Raw genomic sequence first — 23,075 nt, forward strand, 5'->3', positions numbered from 1 at the left:
TACCTTTAATATATACATATTTATCCATTTATTATGTAGTGCAATTTTATTATATATTTACCTGAAATGCAAAACATATCACCAAAAAGTAAGGACGGGCTAAATTCGAGAGTAACCGAACATTTTATACTTGTGCATGGGTCAAAGCTGGGGAAATACCTGATACGTGATAGCAAAACTTTGAAACTTGAAGAAATTGCGAATGGATTAAAATTTTGTTTGGTATCTTTATACTCCAGGTCGTAGACTCACTATGTTTCATTAAGTTTTCGAGAAACTTATATTCATCAAATCAACGAAATTAGCGCAAAAGGAATTTATGTGTTATAGCCGAGTGTACAACAGCGCATCAGTCGTTTCTTCCTTTTGCTATGTGGCGCTAATTGGAGATTACAAGCGAAGCCAGGTTCTTCTCCACCTGGTCTTTTCAAAGAAGTCGAGGTCTTCCTTTTCCTACTGCGTCGAAACCTTTCAGAGCTGGAGTATTTTCACCCATTCGGACAACATGACCTAGCCAACGTAGGCGTAAACGACTGTAGATCTTCCGCAGAACCTTTTTCTCGAGAACTCGTTACGCCGACTCATCAGATGTTGTCATCGTCCATGCCTCTGCACCATATAGCAGGACGGGAATAATAAGTGACTTATAGAGTTTGGTTTTTGTTCGTCGAGAGAGGACTCTATTTCTCAATTGCCTACTCAGTCCTGCTGGGAAGAGTTATTGTGCATTGGATTTCGAAGCTCACATTGTTGTTGCTGTTGGTGTTAATACTGGTTCCAAGATAGACGAAGTTATCTACGACTTCGAAGTTATGACTGTCAACAGTGACGTGGGAGCCTAGTCGCGAGTGCGACGACGGTTTGTTTGATGACAGGAGATATTTCGTTTTGTCCTCGTTCATTACCAGAACCAAACAGAACTCCTGCGACTCAAAACAACATTCATGCAGATTCTTTGGCATTTCAAGATGCTGTCCGTCGAATACTGCAAAAAGTTGATATCAGTATCGTAACTGATGGCTATCGTGGACTCATTAAAGTTGTAACTGATACACGAATGGAGCTTGAAGTTTACGAAAATAAAGCGTTGGCTATTTCAGAAAATCAAGAATATCAGACATTTGTTTCGAGAACAAATCGTGGCCAATCGGCTTCAGTTCTTACGTCAATTTGATCTTGTAAAGATGTAGGCCAAGATCTTTCCGCAAAATTCGCCATAACGACCTCACAGAGATGCCCAACGCTTGTGTACGACGAGTGAGAGACTGATTTGGATCTTCCTCAATTGATGCGCTAGCGGCATCAATTTTCTCGACTCTACGGGCACTTCTTTATCGCATTGGCACGGGAACATTTTGTACTGTGCCTGTGGTTTAAAACTTTTCCACTAGACGCTCAATTGTTGATTTGATATGACCATAAATTGGACGTAGCACTTCAAGTTGAGGCCACTGACTCCGAGTTTAGGCATTTTATAAAATAAATTAAATAAATTTTAATATTTTCGGCTCGTATTTGGATCGTATATCTTTCCATTATGAAATGGCAGACCTTACTGAAGGGAAATGTCAAAAAAGCGGGGGAAAATATGTCGTCGGTTTTGGTCCCTATCATTTCTACTTCTGTAGCGTCCTATTGAAAAACCTTATATACTAAATTAGTTTGAAAGAGTGGGGAACCGTTCCCTACTGTTTAATAAGTTGATTTCCCTCCCTCTGCTTAAAGTATGTAAGCGTTAGAGAGTCAAATACCTTAATTAAAGAATACTTAATTATGCGAATGATACCACGTAAACCGAATATCTTAGTAAGTGGCACTAGAAAAATATACAAACAAGAGCTCCACAACACTTAAATAAAACATCAATGAGGATATCAATATATAAACTTAGTAAAAAGTAGAGGTTTGAAGGTGTTGCAACTATTATCGAGAAGTCGGCGAAATCGTACACCACCATTTCCGACCCCAAAGTACCGACTGTATGACTGAGTTTCGGGTTTCAGTTTGTTATTTCTTTTAAAAATTTCCATAGTTGTTCAGTATTTAAGACCAAGAAAATTGCACATAAACAAATTTTGATATTTTTGACTTACCTGCGGACACATTTTGCACTGATACTTCCTGCCTGTACCGCTGCCACCGGCTCCCAATGTGACATTCATTTTGCTTGCATTGATCGGCTGCGGTACCACCAGCAAGGCAGCCGTTGATGCGCTGTGATGATGCGCCATGTGATTAGACGTTGTCGGCGCATGATGCGCAATGCCACCAATGCTCGCGCCGCCAAGACCAACAAGCCCGCCGCCACCGACACCACTACTGCCACCAAGGCTACCGTTGCTGGCTCCGATAAGACCTAGACTACCCGGAGCAGTGACTAAACTACCGCCGCCACCATTACCTCCTCCTCCTCCAGCAGGTGAACTACTGTTCGAAGTGGCAATGGTTCGCAATGTGGCGCTAGGTCCATAAATAGAAGCAGCTGATGCCATGCCACTGTGATTACCCTGCGGCGTAACAGCATGATGATCTACGAGGCGGCTATCATCGAGAAAGTGACCTGAAAAAGAAAGTGCAAGCAAGGAACAAAATATTCATCATTAATTGGTGTCCGGAATCACAAATCAAGTATTTACTTAAATTACTAAAGTACAATTCAATCAGCTAGATTAGGTTAGGTTAGGCTCAGTGGGCGTTGCTGACAGCAGTCTCACTTAGACAGCTTAGAAGATATAATATGACACTTACAAATCGTCAAAACGCTTTGAGTCTATCACAATTTGCTGAGACGGTTAATGTTACTTTCGGCTTTATCTTCTGGTTTACTGAAGACAGTTCAAGGCAGTTCTTTAGATTTATAAAATAAATTAGGAAACTCATTTTTCTTCTGGTACACATATGTAAAATGAGTTTAATTATTTTCCTACGCTAATTCTGTCATGTTTTTAAGGATTGCCGCAAGTTCAACATCCACCAATATGAAGGGAGAAAGGATTCATGTAATACTTTGCTCTTTGTTTTTGTTATGGAAAACTGTAGCAAGTCTAATCTGCCGTATTTTGCAAAAATATCAAATTACAATGAAATTGGTCGGCAGCATCATGTTTACTCTGCGATTTGATCGCCAAAATCGCGATCGCCGACAGCGATCTTTATCGGTCGCGCCGCCGCCAAGCGCCACTGATTTCACCTACGCTGCTGACATGACCGCCGCATAATCACCATGCATCCCAAATACAGCTGACTGGTAGGAAATATGCGTCGTTAATGATTTCGCCTTCAATTTGCTTGGCCACGATTAGGATTTTCTTGTATATAAATAACGCAAGGCATTAAAAATGCAATAGACTTTCATTTACGCCTACATACGTCTTAAGACAACCGTATCTGTAACTGTTTCACATTGCCTTTTCGAAATCAGTAAGCTGCCAACCCTGATTACTCACTTAAGAAATATCAAGCCTACAGGAAGAATCGACTTGCAATAATGGGGTTTTCAGTAGGGACTCTACAAAAGTATACCGACAGGGACAGCAAACGACGCCATATTTTTATCGTTTATTCGTGAACAAGAACGTGAAAATAATTCGGATTTTCATCGAAAATCATCTTCAGCGATGCAGCTCATTTCTAGTTGAATAGCAAATATGCGTTATTGGTCAGGCTGCAATCTACACGTACTTCATGAGTCACCATTGCATCTTGAAAAAATTACGGTTTGGTGCGGTTTATCGGCCGGCGGCATCATAGGGCCGTCCTTCTTCTGTGATGATCAAGACTTTACTGTTGATGGGAATCGCTACCGCTCAATGGTAACCGTATATTTTCGGCTCGAATTAGATGATATGGACTTGGACAATATGTGGTTCCGACAGGACGGCTCAACAAGCCAGGCCGATTTATGCTTGAAAACCGTCGAAAATTGGGTTCAGCGTCTGGACTTCTGCAAGCGTGGTAACGGTTTTCCTCACAGGGTCGCTACAGCTGGCGGTAATAACGTTGCTGGCAGTTAATTCGGCAGTCACACCATACTGCAAATGTTGCTACTTGTGTAGAGACTGCTGGCTTTGTAGACTTGTCATTTACTTGCTTGCTGCTGTTGCTTGCTTGCTGCTGTTAGGGGCGCTTAGTGCATGTTGCATGTTGTTTGCATTTAAGGAATTTATGTAAACATCTTGTAAAGCGTCTTGTTGCACCTCATGTTTTTTGTCTATATACGACTACAGCAGCAACAAGAAAACAAAACACAGCAAAATCACCAATAAAAGCAACAACACACCTTGCTGTTTTTACCACGGTGCCCCGCTACAGTACACATGCGCTTGCATATATTTGTGTACGTATGTATATGTATATGCTTAAGTGTGTGTGTGACATATTTTAGACGCCACCTCAGCGCTTGCAGTTTGTTGTAGAAGCTCGTAACACAATTCGGGTTAATGTTTTAGAGGTCAGTAAAGTTGCAACAAAAGCGATGCAACATTTTGAAGCTAAGGCATTATGTCGATGCTGCTGTCACTTAATTACAATATTGTTATTATCGTTGTTGTTGTTAGTATTGGCCATGCTGTTGTCGCTGTTGTTAATTGCTTACAATATTTTACCGGCGAATGTGCTTGGTTGACTTTGGAGTGCAGCAACTTTTTCTGTTCGTTGATTTATCCAGGTTTGTTGCTAGCATTTGTTGTTGCTGCAGCGTGGGAGTGTGCATGGTGCCGTCACATTGATGCTTATCGTAGATTTAACAATATTGCCATCAGATTGCATCGCTAAGCGTTCGCCACCAGCCACGCCAATGCCTAACGCGGTGCGTACTTGCAACATTTTGCGGTGACATGCATTAAACTAGCGAACGAGGCGCCTTGCCGCAAAGACTAGTCGGACCATTTGCAAGTGTGTTGGGTAAAACAGTTTAGCAGATAGTAATCTGCAACCTTATCTATTTGAATATAAACAAGTAGAGGATAAAAAAGCTAAAGTACCGCTATTCGGAGTAGATGTTTAGGTAATTTTGAAAAACTATCATGACTTTGGAGAACTCCTAATGCGATTTATGTAAAATTGACATTATTAAACGAATGAGCATGGGAGAAGTTCCTTCAGGAAATACGCAGCAACAAACATTTCCGCCAGATCCGATTAACATCCACAATGGTTTGGAGGTATGCATCTCGAAAATACGAATATTCAGTGAGCATTAAGTCTCAGCCGACTCGAAGTACTTAAACGATTACGTAATCTTTTCAATTCCCTGATTTGCCATCTGCGATGTGGCATCTGGAATGCAATCAAAGACGACACCACACTTTGAGCACCCTTTAGGGTTTCTATTCTTAAAAGTATTGGCCGATTAACTTACATCAAAGATAACGGGTGATTGAAGTAGAAGTATTTTTTCAATAGCCGTTTTGACAGATCAAGCGTGAGTCGTGTCAAGCAGTCATGTTAATTTGTTCAGTGTTTTTTGGCATTTCATCATGGAAAGACTTACGCCTTTACAAATCTTTCAACTTTATTACGAAAATTCACGTTCTGTAAAGAATGTGTTTTGCGCGCTTCGCTCCACTTACGGTCAACATAATCGGCTAACTGAGCGTACTATTCGCAACACTATCACCCATCTTGAGACCCAGCATTCATTATTGGATAATATTCGACCGAATTAACCACGTCCAGTACGCAGGGAGTAAAATATAGCAGCTGAGCGTGTACACGAAGACAGTGGAGAGTCGATTCGACGCCGTTTGTAGTAACTCGGAGTGACGTATAGAACGACTTTGCGCGTTCTACGTCGATATCTTAAACTGAAAGCGTACAAAGTACTGCTTGTGCAAGAACTGAATCTGCTCGACCTGCCCTAGCGACATCGCTTCGCTCTATGCCCTCTTGAAAAGTTTCAAGAAAATCCATCCTTTTCGAGCAAAATTTTGTTCAGCGATGAGACCCATTTCTGGCTCAATGGGTACTTTACAGGCAACATTTCCGCATTCGAGACGAAGAGCAACTTGAAGAAATTCAAGTGCTGACATTCCATCCAAAAAATAACGGTTTGGTGTGATTTGTGGGCCGGTGAAATCATCGGTCGGAACGTAACCGTCAATGGCGATAACCGACTATTTGATGCCTGAAATTAAACCTCGTAATCTCGGCGAAATTTGGTTTCAACAAAACGGCGCTAATTCCCACGAATCGCATTAAATAAGGTATTTATTGAAGGAACACTTCGGTGAGCAGATAATTTCATGTTTTGGGCCGGTCGACTGGCAACATTGTCAGACTTTTTCCTGTGGGGATATGTAAAGCAAAACATTTCCCTAGTTAGCTGTCGAAATACTCGAACGAGTCATCGAAAATTGAACTCAACGGATGGACCATCTGAGACGTAACAGCGGACAACATTTGAAAGAGATAATCTTCAAAACATGAGTGCCAAAGAATGTTCTTTCGAATGATAATAAATATTCCCCATTAACTTTGAAGCTTCTGTGTTTTTAATTTAAAAAAGTAGGGATCCTCGAAATTGATAACCCTTTAAAAGAAGCCGGGTTCTAATACGAGCCTGCACAATGTTAACTTATAAAAGGTACATTTCGGTATGTAAGGTAAATAATAGAGTGTAATGCGAAACAGCTTTTTATTTAATGCAGATAAAGGGTGTTTTTTCAGACATGTGGTCCAGAAGAAATAAATGATATATAATTTAATGTTATGTTCAAGAGTTTAGCTTTATTTTAAAGATGAAGGTTTTCCCTTATGTTTTGGAAAGGATTTCGAACAGGTTAATGCCTTGGCTGTCTCGAGTATATTCCGTCCGAAGGGCCCAATTTTCGACCACTTTTTGCAACAATATTCTCTTCCAAGATGTAAATCGTCTCGGACTTACATATATGCTTAAAGAATCCACTTTATATAACTCCACAAATTATAGTCCAGCAGTGTAAAATCGAACACCACGCGATATATTGGTCTTACCAAAAGTTTCCTACAATAAATTGATAGTTTCGTTGGCTGCGTGTAGCGCCATCTTATTGGAACCACAGATCATCCACATCAACATTATCCAATGCAAGCCAGAAAAATATAATTAACTGTGGCTCTATAGCCTGTCCCATTTACGGTTATACAATATTATGACCGGCTCCGTTTTTAAAGAAATATGGACCACTGATTCAATCTGCCCGTAGAGCACGCCAAACAGTGACTTTTTAAGAATGTAACTATGTCTCTCACAATGTCATGTGGATTATTATCATTCCAAAGTCGAAAATTTTGTATATTAACGTATTCAACCGCAAGTGAGCTTAATCGCTAAATATGTTTTTTTTTGTGAAAATTGGGATCGGTGGCCATTTCGTTTAGGGCCCAATCCATAAACGTGGGACGCGCTCAATGCTCGTTGGGCTTCAGTGTTTGCTCGAAATGGATATTGTAAGCCCGCAAACCAAGATCCATCCGTAAAATATTCCAAAAATGAATGGGCGCAACTTCAATTATAACACGGGATGGCGATGGACTCCTTCGAGTCTTCTTCGATATCACAGCAGCAACAGCGTCTTCGTTGCTCACTGTTCATAGTCTCTGAGGATGGTCATAATCCAATATGTTGGGAAACCAATCTATGGTTCAAGCTACTATGACTGACTTTTCTTGACTATTAAGTTGACCGAGTGTTTGACGCAGCACGCGATGAGTCGCGCAAAGCGCACCATTAATTTAGTGCGAGTGAGTCTGTTCCCTACGGTAAAGTAAAAACTATAGAAGTGAGTCGAGGCGCCATTAGAATTGTATAGGATATTTTCTATTTAGATCTTGCCTTGATGCATCTATAAAGTTCACAGCTGAGGTATTGCTATTAAAGTGGCGTAAGTACTGATATTTTGAAAAAAATGTATAAAAGAGAATTTCGTATGTTTAGATAGAGCAAGCGGTGCTGATAACTAAACACGGCTTGGTGAGTGTTCTTCGGCTTGCTAGCTTTGTTATAGGTCATTAATTAATTATATTAGAAGGACGGAAGTTGATGGAAATTGATAACACCCAACAGATCCCAAAGGAACGAGTTGCGTGATCGATTTCGAAACACGTAAGCTCAAAATTGACGATCCAAGTGCCACAATATCCATCAGCCAAATTTCACGAATCTGGCTGCAGCTTTTCTTCTTGTTTTCGAACCAAGGTAATCGTTGAGGCTGCGGATTGATCTAAATTTCAAATGACACGAACCTTTCAGCGTGCTTGATATCTAAAAAAAAGTTAGAATAATGTCTTCTGTTTGGAAATTGTAGGGCGAAACTCGAATACCATTCATATACGCACTGAACTTTATATTTACGACATCCAGGAAAGTTGCACTCCTTTTGTTCGTGTTGTTTATATACACACATATGGTACATATCTACCTACTATTTAAATATATACATCAAATACATTAAATTTTAGTAAGTTTAAGTTTCATACCTTTTTGTAAGTTATTGTGATGGTCGTTCATTTTAGCCTGTAATGAAATACAAATATAAATTAAATATTAAACTATCGCGAGGAATATTATCACTAAATTCCTAATAATATTAAGAAATATTCAAAATTATTGCTCCGAATGCTACCGCTCCATATTCTTATTGGTCTCGCAACATTTGAAACTAATCAAAATATAGTATATATATGGTTAAATATTCATATACTATATACTTTATATATAAATGATCAGGGTGACGATAAGCCTCCACAACATCGCACATAAGGTTCTATCGACCGTATTGTGTGAAAGGTTGAAGCACACCATCTGCAAAATCAACAACTGACCAGATATTTACCACGTGTTTAATGTTGGAAAAGACCCGTGAAAAGAGGGCCGACCTTTGTTGATTTCAAAGCTGCTTTTTACAACACAAAAAGGAGCTGCCTTTATGCCACTATGTCTGAATTTGGTAACCCCGCAAAACTAATACTACACAGCCGTGACGTCGTTGAGCAATACCAAAAGCTCCGTCAGAAGCGGGAAAACCCCTTCGATCCGTTCGATACCAAATGAGTTTTCAGACAAGACGACTCCCTATAGTGCGATTTCTTCAATCTACTGCTAGAGAAAATAATTCGAGGTGCAAAGCATAAAGAGCAAGACCTCCACTCCGTTGGAAAGACCAGTTGGAGAAGAGCCTGGCAAAACTTGGAATCTCTAATTGGGGCCAAACAGCGAAAAGGACTTACGCGTATTTGTAAACTCGGCTGTAACGCGTAAGCGATGTCTAAGCCAATAAAGAAGGAGAATAAATACGTCAAAGACATTAAGTTTTACTCCCTTGATGGTACGGGTCAGTGCCCATGGCCGACTTTTTACTGAAAGTATAGAACCTTTTGCAATAATAATGTGTCCTTGTGTGAAAAATGTGTAGCATCGGGTCAATACGGTTTAGCCCTCATACACTTAATAAAAATATTTTCGAACTTTCGTTATTCTAGTAGACCTTATGCACAATATATCGATCGGTCTGTGACTTATACAAGGTGCTTTCCAAAGTAAACAGGACTTTGAATCTAGCGCCCCTTGTGATCCTACGTTTTGGAAACCCAATAAATTCCAATGTGGAAATGGCGGATGCGATGGCAAATTGGCGCCATCTTTATGTCGACTGGTGCGTTAGAATCTGATATCTTTATCAATTGTCCAGTGAAATTTTCATGACATTTCATAGTTTGGAAGTGAAGTTATTGCGTTTTAAGTGTCAGTATGCTTGTGTTATCGGTGCGAAAATTAGCTTCGAACAAAGAGGCAACATTAAATTTTGTTTTAAATTGTTATTGGTAAAACTTTTACCCAAAAAGTTTCAATTGATGAAACAAGTTTATGACGATGACTGCCTATCCCATAGCATAGTGTTCGAGTGGTTTCAACGTTTTCAAAGTGGTCGTGAGGACATAAATGACGATCAACATGTGGGCCAAACAAAATCCGTGATCATCGGAAATTCCATGGAAACTGTGCGTGAATTCATCCGAGATCATCATTGAAATTCATGGAAATGGAATTGAACATCTCCAAAACATCGATTTAACGCATTTTCACCAAACATTTCGGCTTACGAAAGGTGTGTGCACGGTTTGTTCCGCACAAATTAACTGACGACCAAAAATTGCTCAGAATCCGACATTTGAAGCACGATTATTTGACCAAAAATCACATTTTAACCATTAACCACTCTCCGTATTCACCGGATATGGCACGGTGCGACTTCTCCTTTTCGGAAAAATGCATTTGCCCACGAAAGGAAGGCGTTATGCAGACGTAGAGGCCATTCAAAAGGCTTGCAGCGGCATACTGGCGGCCTTACCGGCCAACGAGCTAAAACACTCGTTCGACATGCTTTTGGATCGTGCAAAAAGCTGTATTGAAGCAGAAGGAGACTATTTTGAATATAATAAATTGATTTTGAAGTAAAAACCATTTGTTGTGCTTCTTTTTTAAGTCCTGTTTACTTTAGAAATCATCTTGTATATATCTGAGTTTTTACCGATAATATCGGTCATACTGTTTAGGCATAATGTTGAAATTCAGAAAGAAAATTCGTAAAATTCCTAGCCCCAAATACCTTATGCATATATGAATTTCAAACTTCCGATTGGCTTTATACCGTTTACATCAGTCAATATGTAAGTTATATTAGCAAAATTAAATAAAAGTACAAGTATAATATGGCATACACCATAGCTCCCATATACTATATCATCATTTTCACTAGTCCTGAATGAAATTGTTTCCCATCCTTTGGATCAACGAATATACAATATTCTCCGGATATCCAATACATATAAGTATTAAATTTCGCCCCTTTGATCCTATAAGATACTAAATTTAATTGTAATCTATTCAGTTGCTTCTTATAATGTATGTACGTTGAACTGTTTCGTAACAGTTTTAATATAAAGATTAGCCAACGTTTGAAGGTACTTTATCGGCATTGTTTCTTGCGAAAGTAGAAAATCTTCATTTGCAACCGAGTTTAGCCTTTGCTTGCTTTTACTTAATTTTTTATGGTTTAGCTTTTTTAATATTCTGCGAAAGCAGCAACAATGTGAGAGCAAACACCATGCAGCGCAGCAGATTTCTAATTAAAATATTCATTCCGTCAAAAAAATTCGCGGAAATCGTAATTAAATTACCCGGGTGGGTCGGTCCTTAATTTCTGTGGCAAATATGAGCGCGATCTGTTTTTGTATATAACAGCTGTTTAAGTTGGTATACCTCAGTAGTAGAAAACTATGGATAAAAATATCGAACAAAGAATTTGTCTAAAATTTTTTATTTCTAATTTCGTCTCCGAAATCAATGCGAATGTTGGAATAGGCTAGCGGTAATTCAGTTTTATCAAAAACCTTCAAAAACGGTCCAGAGATCGTTGAAGACATGCCTCGTTCTGGACAATCTTCGACCTCTTAAACTAATGAAAATATTAAAAAAGTGAAGGATATGGTGCTAGAAAAACGTCAGGCAAGTGTTAGAGAGATGGCAAGAGAGCTCGACATTTCTCGTGAGTCTGTTTAAAAAGATATTTTAAGTATGATACGCCTTCCTGCTCGACTCGTCCCGATAAAGCTGAATTTTTTCAAAAAGAGTTCCGTAAACAGATCTCTTTGGACATGCTTGATGTGAGAATTCCGATCACACATTCATGGAAAGCATTAACTGCCGATAAGATATGCAAACAAGTCAACGTTCATCGGAATAGAGGAAAAAAAGCCGCACAAAAATCAAGGTGAGGTAATTTTTTGTTTCGATATTCGTGGTTTGGTGCATCAGGAATTTCAGTGGGACAGACGGTGAATAGGGAGTTCTATATGGCCATACTGAAACGTTTGCGTGAGAACAACCGTTGAAGACGGCCGGAATTGTGGAACATCAATTCATGGTTCAAGTGTTTCGATGTATAATTAATTATTTTGCGTTTTATTTGACACAATAATATAATCTATCCCGGTTTTCTTCAGGCTTTCATATACATACATATATATTACACTTCAATCAATAATTCCTGACCTGAATCAGCATCGTAGTTGCAAGAGTATACTACTTCGAACCTTTTACAGAAATGGATTTACCAGCCGCATTTTATTAGTTTCTTATGTACTACCACAGGAATATGGCCGATATACATATAATACTTCTCAAATGGGAATTGACGAGCCACCCTCATCTAAGCGCATGTTTGAAGAACGAGCTGTTTGAAGAACGAGCCACGTCTCAAGTATTTAAGCACTACATTGTGCTAAAGCTTTAATCAGTAGTCAATTATAGAGGAACGCGAGCAGTTGCTGCGGAATAAATCAACTTCTTGTGAACTACATACATACATATATCCAGAAATATGCGTTTCGTGATTTTTGTGCTTATCTGCTACATTTCCTTAGCAATAAAGGGTATGTGAAACAACTACTGCCATCCACTTTTTGGGACGGCAATATTAAATATTTAATCGCTATAGTACCTGTGAAATGAAATTGGAATTTTAACACAAGTGTAAATTGTACTTTTGCAAAACTATATACTATTTGAATACATAATGAAAACTATTGATAACTGTGTAAAGCTCAGAACACATTGAACGAAAAACTGTTACAGTGGCGATGAAATAAAAAACTACTTTTTTAGCTCTTTATGCGAATAGTTCAATTTCACCTTGTACGATGTTTCACCATGCTCGTTGCCTTATGAACGTCATAAGGGTTCAGTAGGGTAATCCCTTTTCTAAATTTTTTTTTTTTTTTTTTGCATTTTCTGTTCCTTTATACCCTTAGAATTAATGTAGAAACCCACTTTACCATTAGAAGGTTTCGAAAAAGGCCAAAAAATAATAATACCGCTCGACGTTCGGAGCGCTCGGAGTGCACACCTCAAACTTTAAACGCGTTTTACTCAAAACACACTTTTTTAAACTGGCGGACATGATTCCGGTCGAATTAATCAACCGATTTGTCCTATATTTTTATAATTTATTGACAATGCTGTGACAAAATTTAGTAAAAAAAACATGGGGAAAAATTACAAAAAAAAAGGAAAAATCCTTTTTTATTTATCAACATTTTTTCGTGATTCTAGTAGGGATGATAACCATTCACGTACGTTTTTAGAATAAATTGGGTTTTTGTGTTTCAGATGATCCAAACATGAGAAATCGTGCCCGCCAGTGAAAAAACGCATCTCATTCACCCAGCCATTTCTCCGACAGATTTCATCAAAAAATTCCGAAAAATTTGTATACACACTCCACGATATACCTCATATGTGAAAAAAGTTTTATTGTAGAATAAAAATTTCTATGAAAAAAATATGTAAAAAAAAGGCCAGATTACCCTACTGACCCCTTAAAATAATCGTTCTCAAGGCATTGGTATTTATGCTAAAGAAACATTTATGTATACATGAGACTTTCTCGGAATCTTTCACGTTTGCGATAGCGCACTCAAGATTGTATGAATCAACTTACTTGTATGTGTGTGGATACTGCGAGTTAAACCGAACGACAATTTGACAAGTTATATGCAAATAAAAATATATATTTTAAATACACTTACGTCATGCAATGCTGCGTACAATTATTTTCTTGACGTAACGTTATTTTATAAAATGAGTCGGAGTTTCAAACCGATTTTCAGATTTTTTTCTACTTATTTTCAGCTGATGACTATGAAGATTGCGAGGGATCACTATGTAAAAATGGTGAATGCATTGATGATCTGGAGTGGTGTAATGGGTCTGTGGAGTGCTCAGATGGATCTGATGAAATGGATTGTAAAGCCGCATTATGCTCAGATTCAGCTTTTAAATGTAACTATGGCGCTTGTATACCGGTTGATAAAGCTTGCGATAAAGTATTCGATTGCTTGGATGGCAGTGATGAATCGTTTCAAAATTGTGATCCTATGTTTTGTAAACCCAATAAATTCCAATGTGGAAATGGCGGATGCGTAGATTTAAGCAAAAAATGTGATGGGAAATTCGATTGTCCCGATCAAACCGACGAATATCCGCCCTTGTGTGGCTAAATGCGGTCATTTAAGTCTTTCCAAAACTATATTTTCAACCCATTTTAAAAGTGAGTCGCAAAAGTGAATATCAAAGGGAACAAACAAATAAACATTTTCTCTTTATGCGAACAGTGTAACTCTTCATATATGTATTATTTAAATATAAATATGTGAAAAACATAAATCTTGATTTTTTCTTTGTTCATGAGAACTGAATCCCTTTCAGTGTTTTGAGCTATTTCAAGGAAAGTGAGTTTGTTTCTCCATGGATGTGTCAGAAAATTTTACTGTAACTAAAGATATTGAGGTATACATATATAGTGTTATAAAAGTTAGTGCCTTTCAAGGTTTCTTACTTCTTCAAAGAAAAAACATATAAACTTCAAATTTAATGGACAATGGTCTATCCGTTGACTCCAATTTTCGATGACTCGTTCGAGCATTTCACCTGGTAACTGCTCCAAGACCTGAATCGAAGCGGGAGTGTTTGTATAGACTTTGGACTTTACATATCCCCAAAAGAAAAATTCTAACGGTGCGATATCATACAAACCAATCCAACGGCCCAAAACGCAAAATTATCTGCTCACAGAAGTGTTCTCTCAATATATCTATTAATTGATGCGATGTGTAGGAAGTGGCGCCGTTTTTGTTGAAACCAAATGTCGCCGAGATCACGAGCTTCAATTTCAGACATTAAATGGTCGGTTATCATTGCGCGATAACGGTCGTCATTGACGGTTACATTCTTACATGCTTCATTTTTGAAAAAATATGGACCGATAATTCTACCGTCCCACAAACCACACCAAACTGTTGTTTTTTCTGGATAAAATGGCAGCTCTTGAACTTCTCAGTTTGCTCTTCGTCCCAGGTGCGGCAATTTTGCTTGTTTATATACCCATTGTGACAGAGATTGGTCTCATCGGTAAACAAAATTTGGCTTCGAAATCGTCGGTTCTTCTTGGAACTTTTCAAGAGCCCATAGAGCGAAGCGATGTCGTTTTAAGCGGCTTCAGTTCTACGCTTTCAATTTAAGATCTCGTCGTAAAATGCGTCATGTCGTTCCACACCTCAGTCCGAATTGCTGCGAACGACGCCGAATCGACTCTCCACGGTCCTCGCGTACACTCTCTTCTACGTTTGCTATATTTTTTCATTGCGTGCTGGACGTAGTCAATTCGGTCGAATATTATCCAATAATTAATGCTGGGTCTCAAGATGGGAGATAGTGTTGCGAATAGGACGCTCAGTAAGCCGATTATGTTGAGCATAAGTGGAGAGATGCGCGCGGAAAGAGACTCCTTACAAAACGTGAATTTTCGTAATAAAACTGAACGATTTATAGTAAATTTTGTTTAGGCGTAAGTCTTTCCATGACGAAATGCCAAACAACACTAAACGAAAATGACATCACAACTTGACACGACTCAAGCGTAATCTGTCAAAAAAAAGCTATTGAAAAAAGTACCACTACTTTGATCACCCATTATATATAAATTAACAACATGATGACAAGATTTGAAATCCGGGCGACTATTTGTCCATCCAGAATAGACGTGTTGGTATTGCAGATGGGCGGTATTTGACTGGGTATTCGTTATAAAAGCTCTTACAAAGTGTATGTGAGCCCGCCCCTTTATTGGTTTAATTGTATCTCAAAATACTGCTTAAGTTTCATTACCTATCTCACTCTAATAATTTTCGAAATCAGACAATAACTTTACAAGTTCGGAATCCTGAATATGTGGACGTCAGACTGATTTTTTATCGAATGTATTGATCTCTGTATGATACTACGAAAAGGATGCTTCCTTTTCGATAATAATGCGCTGCAAAAATATGTAAAAAACTTTACTTGTTTAGTATACTACAGTTGGGCTCTTCACTTTCCATTAAAATCGGAGTAATCTTTCTTTGAACTCTAGAAACGATTAAATATGAATAATATATTGCTCACTGATATCACTCGGATTTTTCTAAAATATTTTTGCTTTTAACTTCACAAAAACGATGACTAATTTAGAAAAATATGAGCAAACTTAGATTTCACGACACAATGCTAAGCTCAACAATAAAATCAGCTAAATTCGATATCGAAAAGTTTTGTTTAATATAACGTTAATAAATATGTACCTCATATCCTTGCTTGATGGCTGACATGTGGCTGCGAGTTGCCGCCGCTGATGGCCATCCGTTATAATCGGCAATTTCCTTACTATGTTGTCCACACTTTGTTAGCATAAATTATAATGCGAAGATGTAAAGAGTCAGAGAAAGAGAAAAAGAGCGAGAAACAATACACAATTAGTTATGGATAAGTGTACAATAGAGTAATTGAAAGGAAAATGTATTAGACTCGTTTATACATGTACTCATATACTAGGAATCAGAAGTAAATACAAAAATAAAATTAACGACAATCTTCAATGGAAGAGAGAAAATAAAGTACTGAAAAATGTATTAGATGAAAGGGATTTGAGTATGCGATGCGAGTAAAATGTTAAAAGAATATACACTATATTCACCATACAAAAAAATATTAATTTAAAAAAATATCTCCTTGTCCGTCTAATAGTTTATACCATATTATCGAAAAATGCCACTACAAAATTGGCAAGGAAGACCATCACTGTATTTAGATTATATTGGATATAGTACCAGCTAATAACGGGTGATCCAAGTGCAGGTATTTTTTCCAATAATTCCAAAGCATTAATGTTATTTTTGTTCGGTCTTATTTGTCATTTCACCATAGAAACACTTAAGCCTGAACAACGATTAAAAATCGATCAATTTTATTACCAAATTAATTACCTTACACAATAGAATTACCTTCTGTAAAGAATGTGTTTGGCGCGCTTCGCTCAACTTATGGTGAAAATAATGAACGGACTGAGCATACTATTCGCAACACCATCATCCTACTTGAGACCCAGCATTCATTATAGGATAATATTCGACCGAATAGACTACGTCCAGTAAGCAGTGAAGAAAATATAGCAGCCGTTGCTGAAAGTGTACACGAAGACCGTGGAGAATCGATTCGACGCCGTTCGCAGTACCTCGGACCGACGTAGGGAACAACTTGGCACATTTTACGTCGAGATCTAAAATTAAATGCGGTCAAAATACAGCTTGTGCAAGCACTGGAGCCGCTCGACTTTCGCAAAAAGTTTCAAGAAGATCCCACGTTTTCGTATCAAATTTCGTTCAGCGATGAGGCCCTTTTTGGCTCAATGGATATATAAACAAGCAAAATTGCAGCATTTGGGACGAAGAGCAAACTGAAGAGATTCAAGAGCTGTCATCTCATTCAGAAGTAAAAATGGTTTTGTGTGGATTCTGGCCTTCTGGAATCATCGGTACATATTTCTTCAAAAATGATGCCGATGAGAACAGAATCGTCAATGGTGACCGTTATCGCGCCATCATAACCGACTATTTGGTGCCTGAAATTGAAGCTCGTGAACTCGGCGACATTTGGTTTCAACAAGACGGAGCCACTTCCCACACATCGCATCAGCCAATGGATTTGTTGAGAGAACACTTCGGTGGGCAGATAATTTCACGTTTTGGGCCGGTCGATATCACAGCATTAGTCTCTTTCCTGAGGGGATATGTATGTAAAGTTTAAAGTCTATGTAGACAATCCCGCTTCGATTCAAGCGTTTAAGAAAAACATCACGCGTGTCATAAGTCAGTTACTTGTCAAAACGCCCGAAAGAGTAATGGAAAATTAGACTCAACGGATGGACCATCTAAGACAAAAAGTAGGAAACCTCCAAATGAATCACCCTTTATATGTATTTTGCTTCAGTGCAAACAATAGTGGTGGAAAACTATTAAAAGGCATATAAGGCCTTTCCTAACAGGGAAATTATAACAATTCTCTGTTCACCAATGTGCTACTTAATAAGTAAATAAAAGTTTGACCTTTAACGTTTTCTTATCATCACTTTAAAACTGAAACTGAAAAGACAGATGATTTACTGAGAACTAAAACCTATAATGCTGTCAGAAGCCGTGAAAAAAACCAGAGGACCAGCTTAACGCACGAAAAAATTCACCGACAACAGACTAACAGATGCTGCGAACAGAAGTTTAAAACTGCTGCTCATTGGTTTCTAAAGGGTGTTTTTTTGGACATGTGGTATTTAAGAAAAAAACAAAAGAATATAATTTAATGTTATAGCCATGAATTTAGCTTCACTATCAATGTAAAGGTTTACCATTATGGCCAAGTGACTTTCAAGGTGAACTCGAATAAATTCCAGCCTAACGCGTCGAATATTCTCTTTCAAAGTATCAATCGTCTTGGGTTTATATGCGCAGACAAGCAACTTTACATAACCGCACAATAGATGGTCCAGCGGTGTTAAGTCGATCTTGGTGGCCACGCCACAGGTCTATGATACGAGATTCTTTCATTCTTTTGTTCTCTTTAACAAATTGTTAGTTTCGTCGGCTGTACGACATATAGCGCCGTCATGCTGCCACCGATAGTCGTTCACAACTTCTAATTCAGACACGAAAAAGTCTTTAATCGTGCCACATTACCGTTCTCCACAGTCTGTAATATTATGACCGGCTTCATTTTTTAAGAAATATATAATACTATAAACCACTGATACCATAAAGCAATGGATGGGCAATCGTCGTAGGCTACATTACTTGTTAATATTTAGGAGCATATTCAAAGCAGGTGCACGCGTGGTAGCTGTACTCACTGTCAGTCGCGAATCGATACGGCTGGTCCATATCGCTTAAACATACGACAAACACCATAATGTTAAATTTCAACACGTTTTACTGCGGGTAAGTTCAAAGAATGCATGCTGAACATCACATTGGTGAAAGTTTTTCAAATGCTACACAGATGTTTGAAAAATTTGATGTTGCGGTGAAAAAGCCCAGAACATGTGGTTATCAGAGCCATCGAAACAATCACCCATTTCAAAGCTGTGAAGACGTTTACAGGGTTTCTTCATACATTCCACTTATTGTCACGGTCATGCAAGATTTAAAAACGCGGTTTTGCAATGAAGCTCTTGAAAGTTTCAATTTGAGTCAGCTAATCAATCAATCAAAAATTAACCTAAACTTAAAAGAATAAGATATAGCTGTACTCATTTAATGCCTAGTTAGACGTTTTGGAAAAAAATTTAAGCAGGATACAAAAAACTGCAAAAATCGAAGCTAAAAGCAGAAGTAGCGCTTCGACAACAACAATGGAAGCTGTAAATGAGCACTCAAGTGATTTATATAGTCCCTCACCATTAAATTCTACTCTGAATCACCCCCCTCCACCAACCTCCCCTCCACCGACTTGGTAAAATATAATTCAAAAAATTCACTTCAATTCCACGGCGTGCCATTCTCTATAAATATGACCTTTGACCGCCTAAATGTATGCTGACTATTGAGTTGGTGTGGTTTGTAAACGAGGCAATAAAATGTTAGCCACCTAATTGTTCAATTCTCCAAAACAATTTATTGAACAACTCTTTCTAATGCCGTCTAGTTTCTTTTTTCTTGAATGCATTCCTATTTGAAAAGCGAACTTTTTGTTGACCGCAAACGCGGCCACAGACATTGAACACCGCAGGTCGCAATCGCCACTTCTTTTGCATTGCATTGCATTTTAAAAATTCTAGAACACCAGTTGCTATTAAATGTCTATTACTAAAAACCAGTTGTAGGCAAACAAAAACGCGCACGGAAAATATTTAGAAAAAACGCTGAAAGTGAAAATCCAACATTCAAATCGCCAAAAAGTATGCAAACAAATGTCGATAACCTAGAAAATGGAGCGAGGCGGCGCAAAAACTTCTAATTGTAAAAAAATCTAATAAAATATAATAAAAAAGATTGCACGGGCATCCCAGCGCCGGCTGCCAAAAGCAAGGAAAAACATATAAAGCTAGGAAACAACAAAAAGTGTAAAAAGTGCAAAAGCAAGAACAAAATCCATTGCAGCACTAGTACATTTTGACGGCCAATCTAAGCGCAAATGTCAAATAGAAAATAGAAAATAAAAAGTGGCGACATGCCCGGCTTGTAGCACGACTAAATGACTGACTGAGCGCGCCAGCGGTTAGCTAGGCGGAAATGAATAACAGTATTTTTTCTAAATCGCGCCAAATTGATTCGTGAGTATTACGTGTGGGCGTTGTGTATGCGTACGGCTTTTATATGACTGACTGGACAGCACTTGCGGCTAGGCAAACATTTTTTAGGATTTGCATATTTTGTGTCTTTTATTGGCCAATTTTTTACTATTTGCGATATTTGTCCAATATTTTTTTGCCTATCACTTCTCGCTCAAGCGCTTCAAATGGCCTAGAAAATATAGAAAACAGTGGTCTTTATTATCTCTTTGCAGCTGGTAACCGTTGCCTAATTGCCGCTTGCTTTTGAAAAAGTTAGTTGAAGGTTACCACTGTGCTTTTATTTTTCGTGACTATGCAGTGTTATGCCTTTTTTGGAATTACTTACATATTTTTACAAACAAATTTTATTTTGGTCACTGTTCGTTGAACACGCGTGGCGAGACTTACTGTTGATCCACTTAAGCAACAGGTTGATTCGATTTATAACCTCCATGCACATAGGCAAATATTGGTAAAGAAGTTATTATTTGAGGCATGGGACGCTCATTAGAGTCTGTAATCCAAATCTGTCAACGGTGGGACGGAAATTCGTTAAGGCCTTCGAGAACCCCGCACAGAGTCTGGCGTGGATGCTAAAATGGGAACGATGCAGACCCTGCTGCTCATAACAATGGAATTCATCGGAAAACGAGTAGGTATAGTCAAAGAAGATCCCACGGAGTCCACAAGTGATGTTGAAAGCATTGAGCAAGATGAAGGTTATTCGGGATCTGAGCTTGTGCTTAGACTTCTAAAATAATATACTGAGCTATTAAGCGACTCTCAAGAGGATGTAGATAAAACAGCTATTAAATTATCTTCTGAAAATCTCCATCATCGCAAGTTAGTTTCAGTAGCTCCAGTAGCAGTATGTCACCGAGCTACGGGTTATGCATTGCTAATTGCGGAGGTTGGTTAGGTAGGTTAGTGTGTTTAGGGGATGTATAATGGCATAACGTTTTTGTGTTGAATCACTATGGCAACCAGGACATCTTGCAGGTAGATACCAGCTGTGCAAAATTTTAGATCTTTATATATAATATATTTCAAAAACCGAGGGATTAATTCGCAAATATACAGACAGACGAACGCGGCCAAATCGACTCAGCTGGTCACGCCGATCATGTATATATAGATATTATAGACAAACTTCGTGACAAACTTAATATACCCTGTTCAGTGTATAAAATTATGCCTGATTGATAAATTTCTGGATCTAGATATAGTTCAAATACCTCCGCTGACAACTGAGCAAAAGCTGATTCAAAATTCCCATTGTAAACAAATCAAAGATTTGGATAAAAACCGTTGTAACAATGGAGCATCCCGAATATTTGAAGTTTTGTCGTCTGGAGCGAAAACATTGAATTTTTGGAAAAAAGGCGTCAAGTTGAAGTGTGTGAAACACAATGAGCCCACTGAAGAGCTTGGATCTGTGTTACGACCCGGCAATGCTTGCAAAAGAGTCGAAATCGCGCAAAGTCGCTCAAAAATCAAGACCTTCATATTTATTGGCAATTCTGCCTTAAAATATAACTGTTAAGCGTCGTTTGCGTAACGCTATCCGCCTAAAAAGGCCGGAATTGTGGAAAGACAATTTTTGGTCTTTACACCACGATAATGCACCATCCCATGTTCCGCAACCACCGTATTCACCTGATCTGGCGCCGTGCGACTTCTGGCTGTTCACCAAGCTCAAAAGACCGCTTTTTTATCTGATAGAGGAGATTCAAGCCGCAGAAGACTGGGTCGCTGCTTGAAAACACATTTAAAAACAGCTTATTTTTTGGGCGATTAGCTGTTAGTTTCACCATTGAGCGCTATTAATTTGGATTAATATATTTTAAGTCTGAGATTACTGTTAACAGGTATGCGAATCCCACTTAAGCCCATTTCTAAGGAACACTTACACGAAGATAATAAAGTAACGGTATTCATTTTCGGCTGAAGACTGGGTCGCTGCTACAGAGTTTTTTAGTTTTACCAGGAGCGCTGCATCAATTTTAAGTCGTACAACGTTGAGCAGTACCTTAAAAGATCTGTCGGGATCGGGAAGGATGTTACCCAACCGTTCGATACCAAACGTGCTTTCAGGCAAGGCGACTCCTTCAATCAACTCTTGAAGAAAATAATTCGATGTGCAGAGGTTAAATGAGAAGGTACCGTCTTCAATAAAAGTGTAGAGCTGCTGGCGTACGTCGATGATATTGATAATATTCGCCTAAAAAATCGCGCCGTTAGTTCTGCTTTCTCCTCGCTGGATAAGGAAGCGAAGCAAATGAGTCTGGTAGTGAACGAGGGCAAGACGAAATATCTCCTGTTATCAAACAAACAGTCGTCGCACTCGCGATTTGGCTCTCACGTTACTGTGTTTTACGTGGGCACCTGCTGACGACAGCCTTACTCCACGGCGCTCAAAAGCACAGCGGATCAAATCAATGCGTTGATCAGCGCCCTGAGAATGCTAAGCATTTTCCCAATTGGCAGTGTGGAATGGACACACTAACCACATTAGTAGGGTTCGAGGCCCATCTAAAACCTCTGCCGTGCTTTGGGCCCGGCACTCGGTTGCAATGCAACTCTACATTCAACTGACAAAGTCAGTTCTTTCCGCGATTTGGGTTTTAACCACAACCACCACGATACTCCCCGAGGGGCCTTCCGCATAAGCAGGTTGGAGTTACCTCCAAGGGCTCCTGCTCCCTCTGGTACCAGAATTAAGTCTCCGGTCAGCCCTCGTAGCCGAAACTACTACCAGTTGAGCTTCCAAACTGCTCAGGACTGGTGGCCAGGGGTTGGACCCCATACATACATCACATACACACACAAATCAAACAAAAAACTAAACCCTAATGACAGCTAACCGCCTTCGTTGCTTAAATAATTCACGCGCAAACGACCATA

The 23,075-nt window shown here is 38.8% G+C and overlaps 2 protein-coding genes across 3 annotated transcripts in view; one reads left to right on the forward strand and one right to left on the reverse strand.

Moving 5' to 3' along the window:
• Positions 1-23,075, reverse strand: part of LOC126765057 (zinc finger protein rotund) — a 119,636-nt gene that overhangs the window by 78,118 nt on the left and 18,443 nt on the right. Inside the window, exons 3-5 of one of the 2 annotated variants that reach the window (XM_050482660.1) lie at positions 16,156-16,251; positions 8,458-8,494; positions 2,094-2,560 (exon numbers count right to left, since the gene is read on the reverse strand). In XM_050482660.1, coding sequence (XP_050338617.1) covers positions 2,094-2,560; positions 8,458-8,494; positions 16,156-16,251 — 600 coding nt within the window. Of the gene's footprint in view, positions 1-2,093; positions 2,561-8,457; positions 8,495-16,155; positions 16,252-23,075 lie in introns of those variants that run through there. The other variant, XM_050482674.1, reaches the window with a different exon arrangement.
• LOC126765187 (very low-density lipoprotein receptor-like) lies at positions 12,262-14,203 on the forward strand. The gene is made up of 2 exons (XM_050482781.1): positions 12,262-12,411; positions 13,670-14,203. Exons 1-2 carry the CDS (start codon positions 12,360-12,362, stop codon positions 14,035-14,037), a joined length of 420 nt encoding a protein of 139 aa, XP_050338738.1. The 5' UTR covers positions 12,262-12,359; the 3' UTR covers positions 14,038-14,203.

This window comes from Bactrocera neohumeralis, chromosome 2, assembly GCF_024586455.1.
Source record: "Bactrocera neohumeralis isolate Rockhampton chromosome 2, APGP_CSIRO_Bneo_wtdbg2-racon-allhic-juicebox.fasta_v2, whole genome shotgun sequence".
NCBI classification, from domain to species: Eukaryota; Metazoa; Arthropoda; class Insecta; order Diptera; family Tephritidae; genus Bactrocera; species Bactrocera neohumeralis.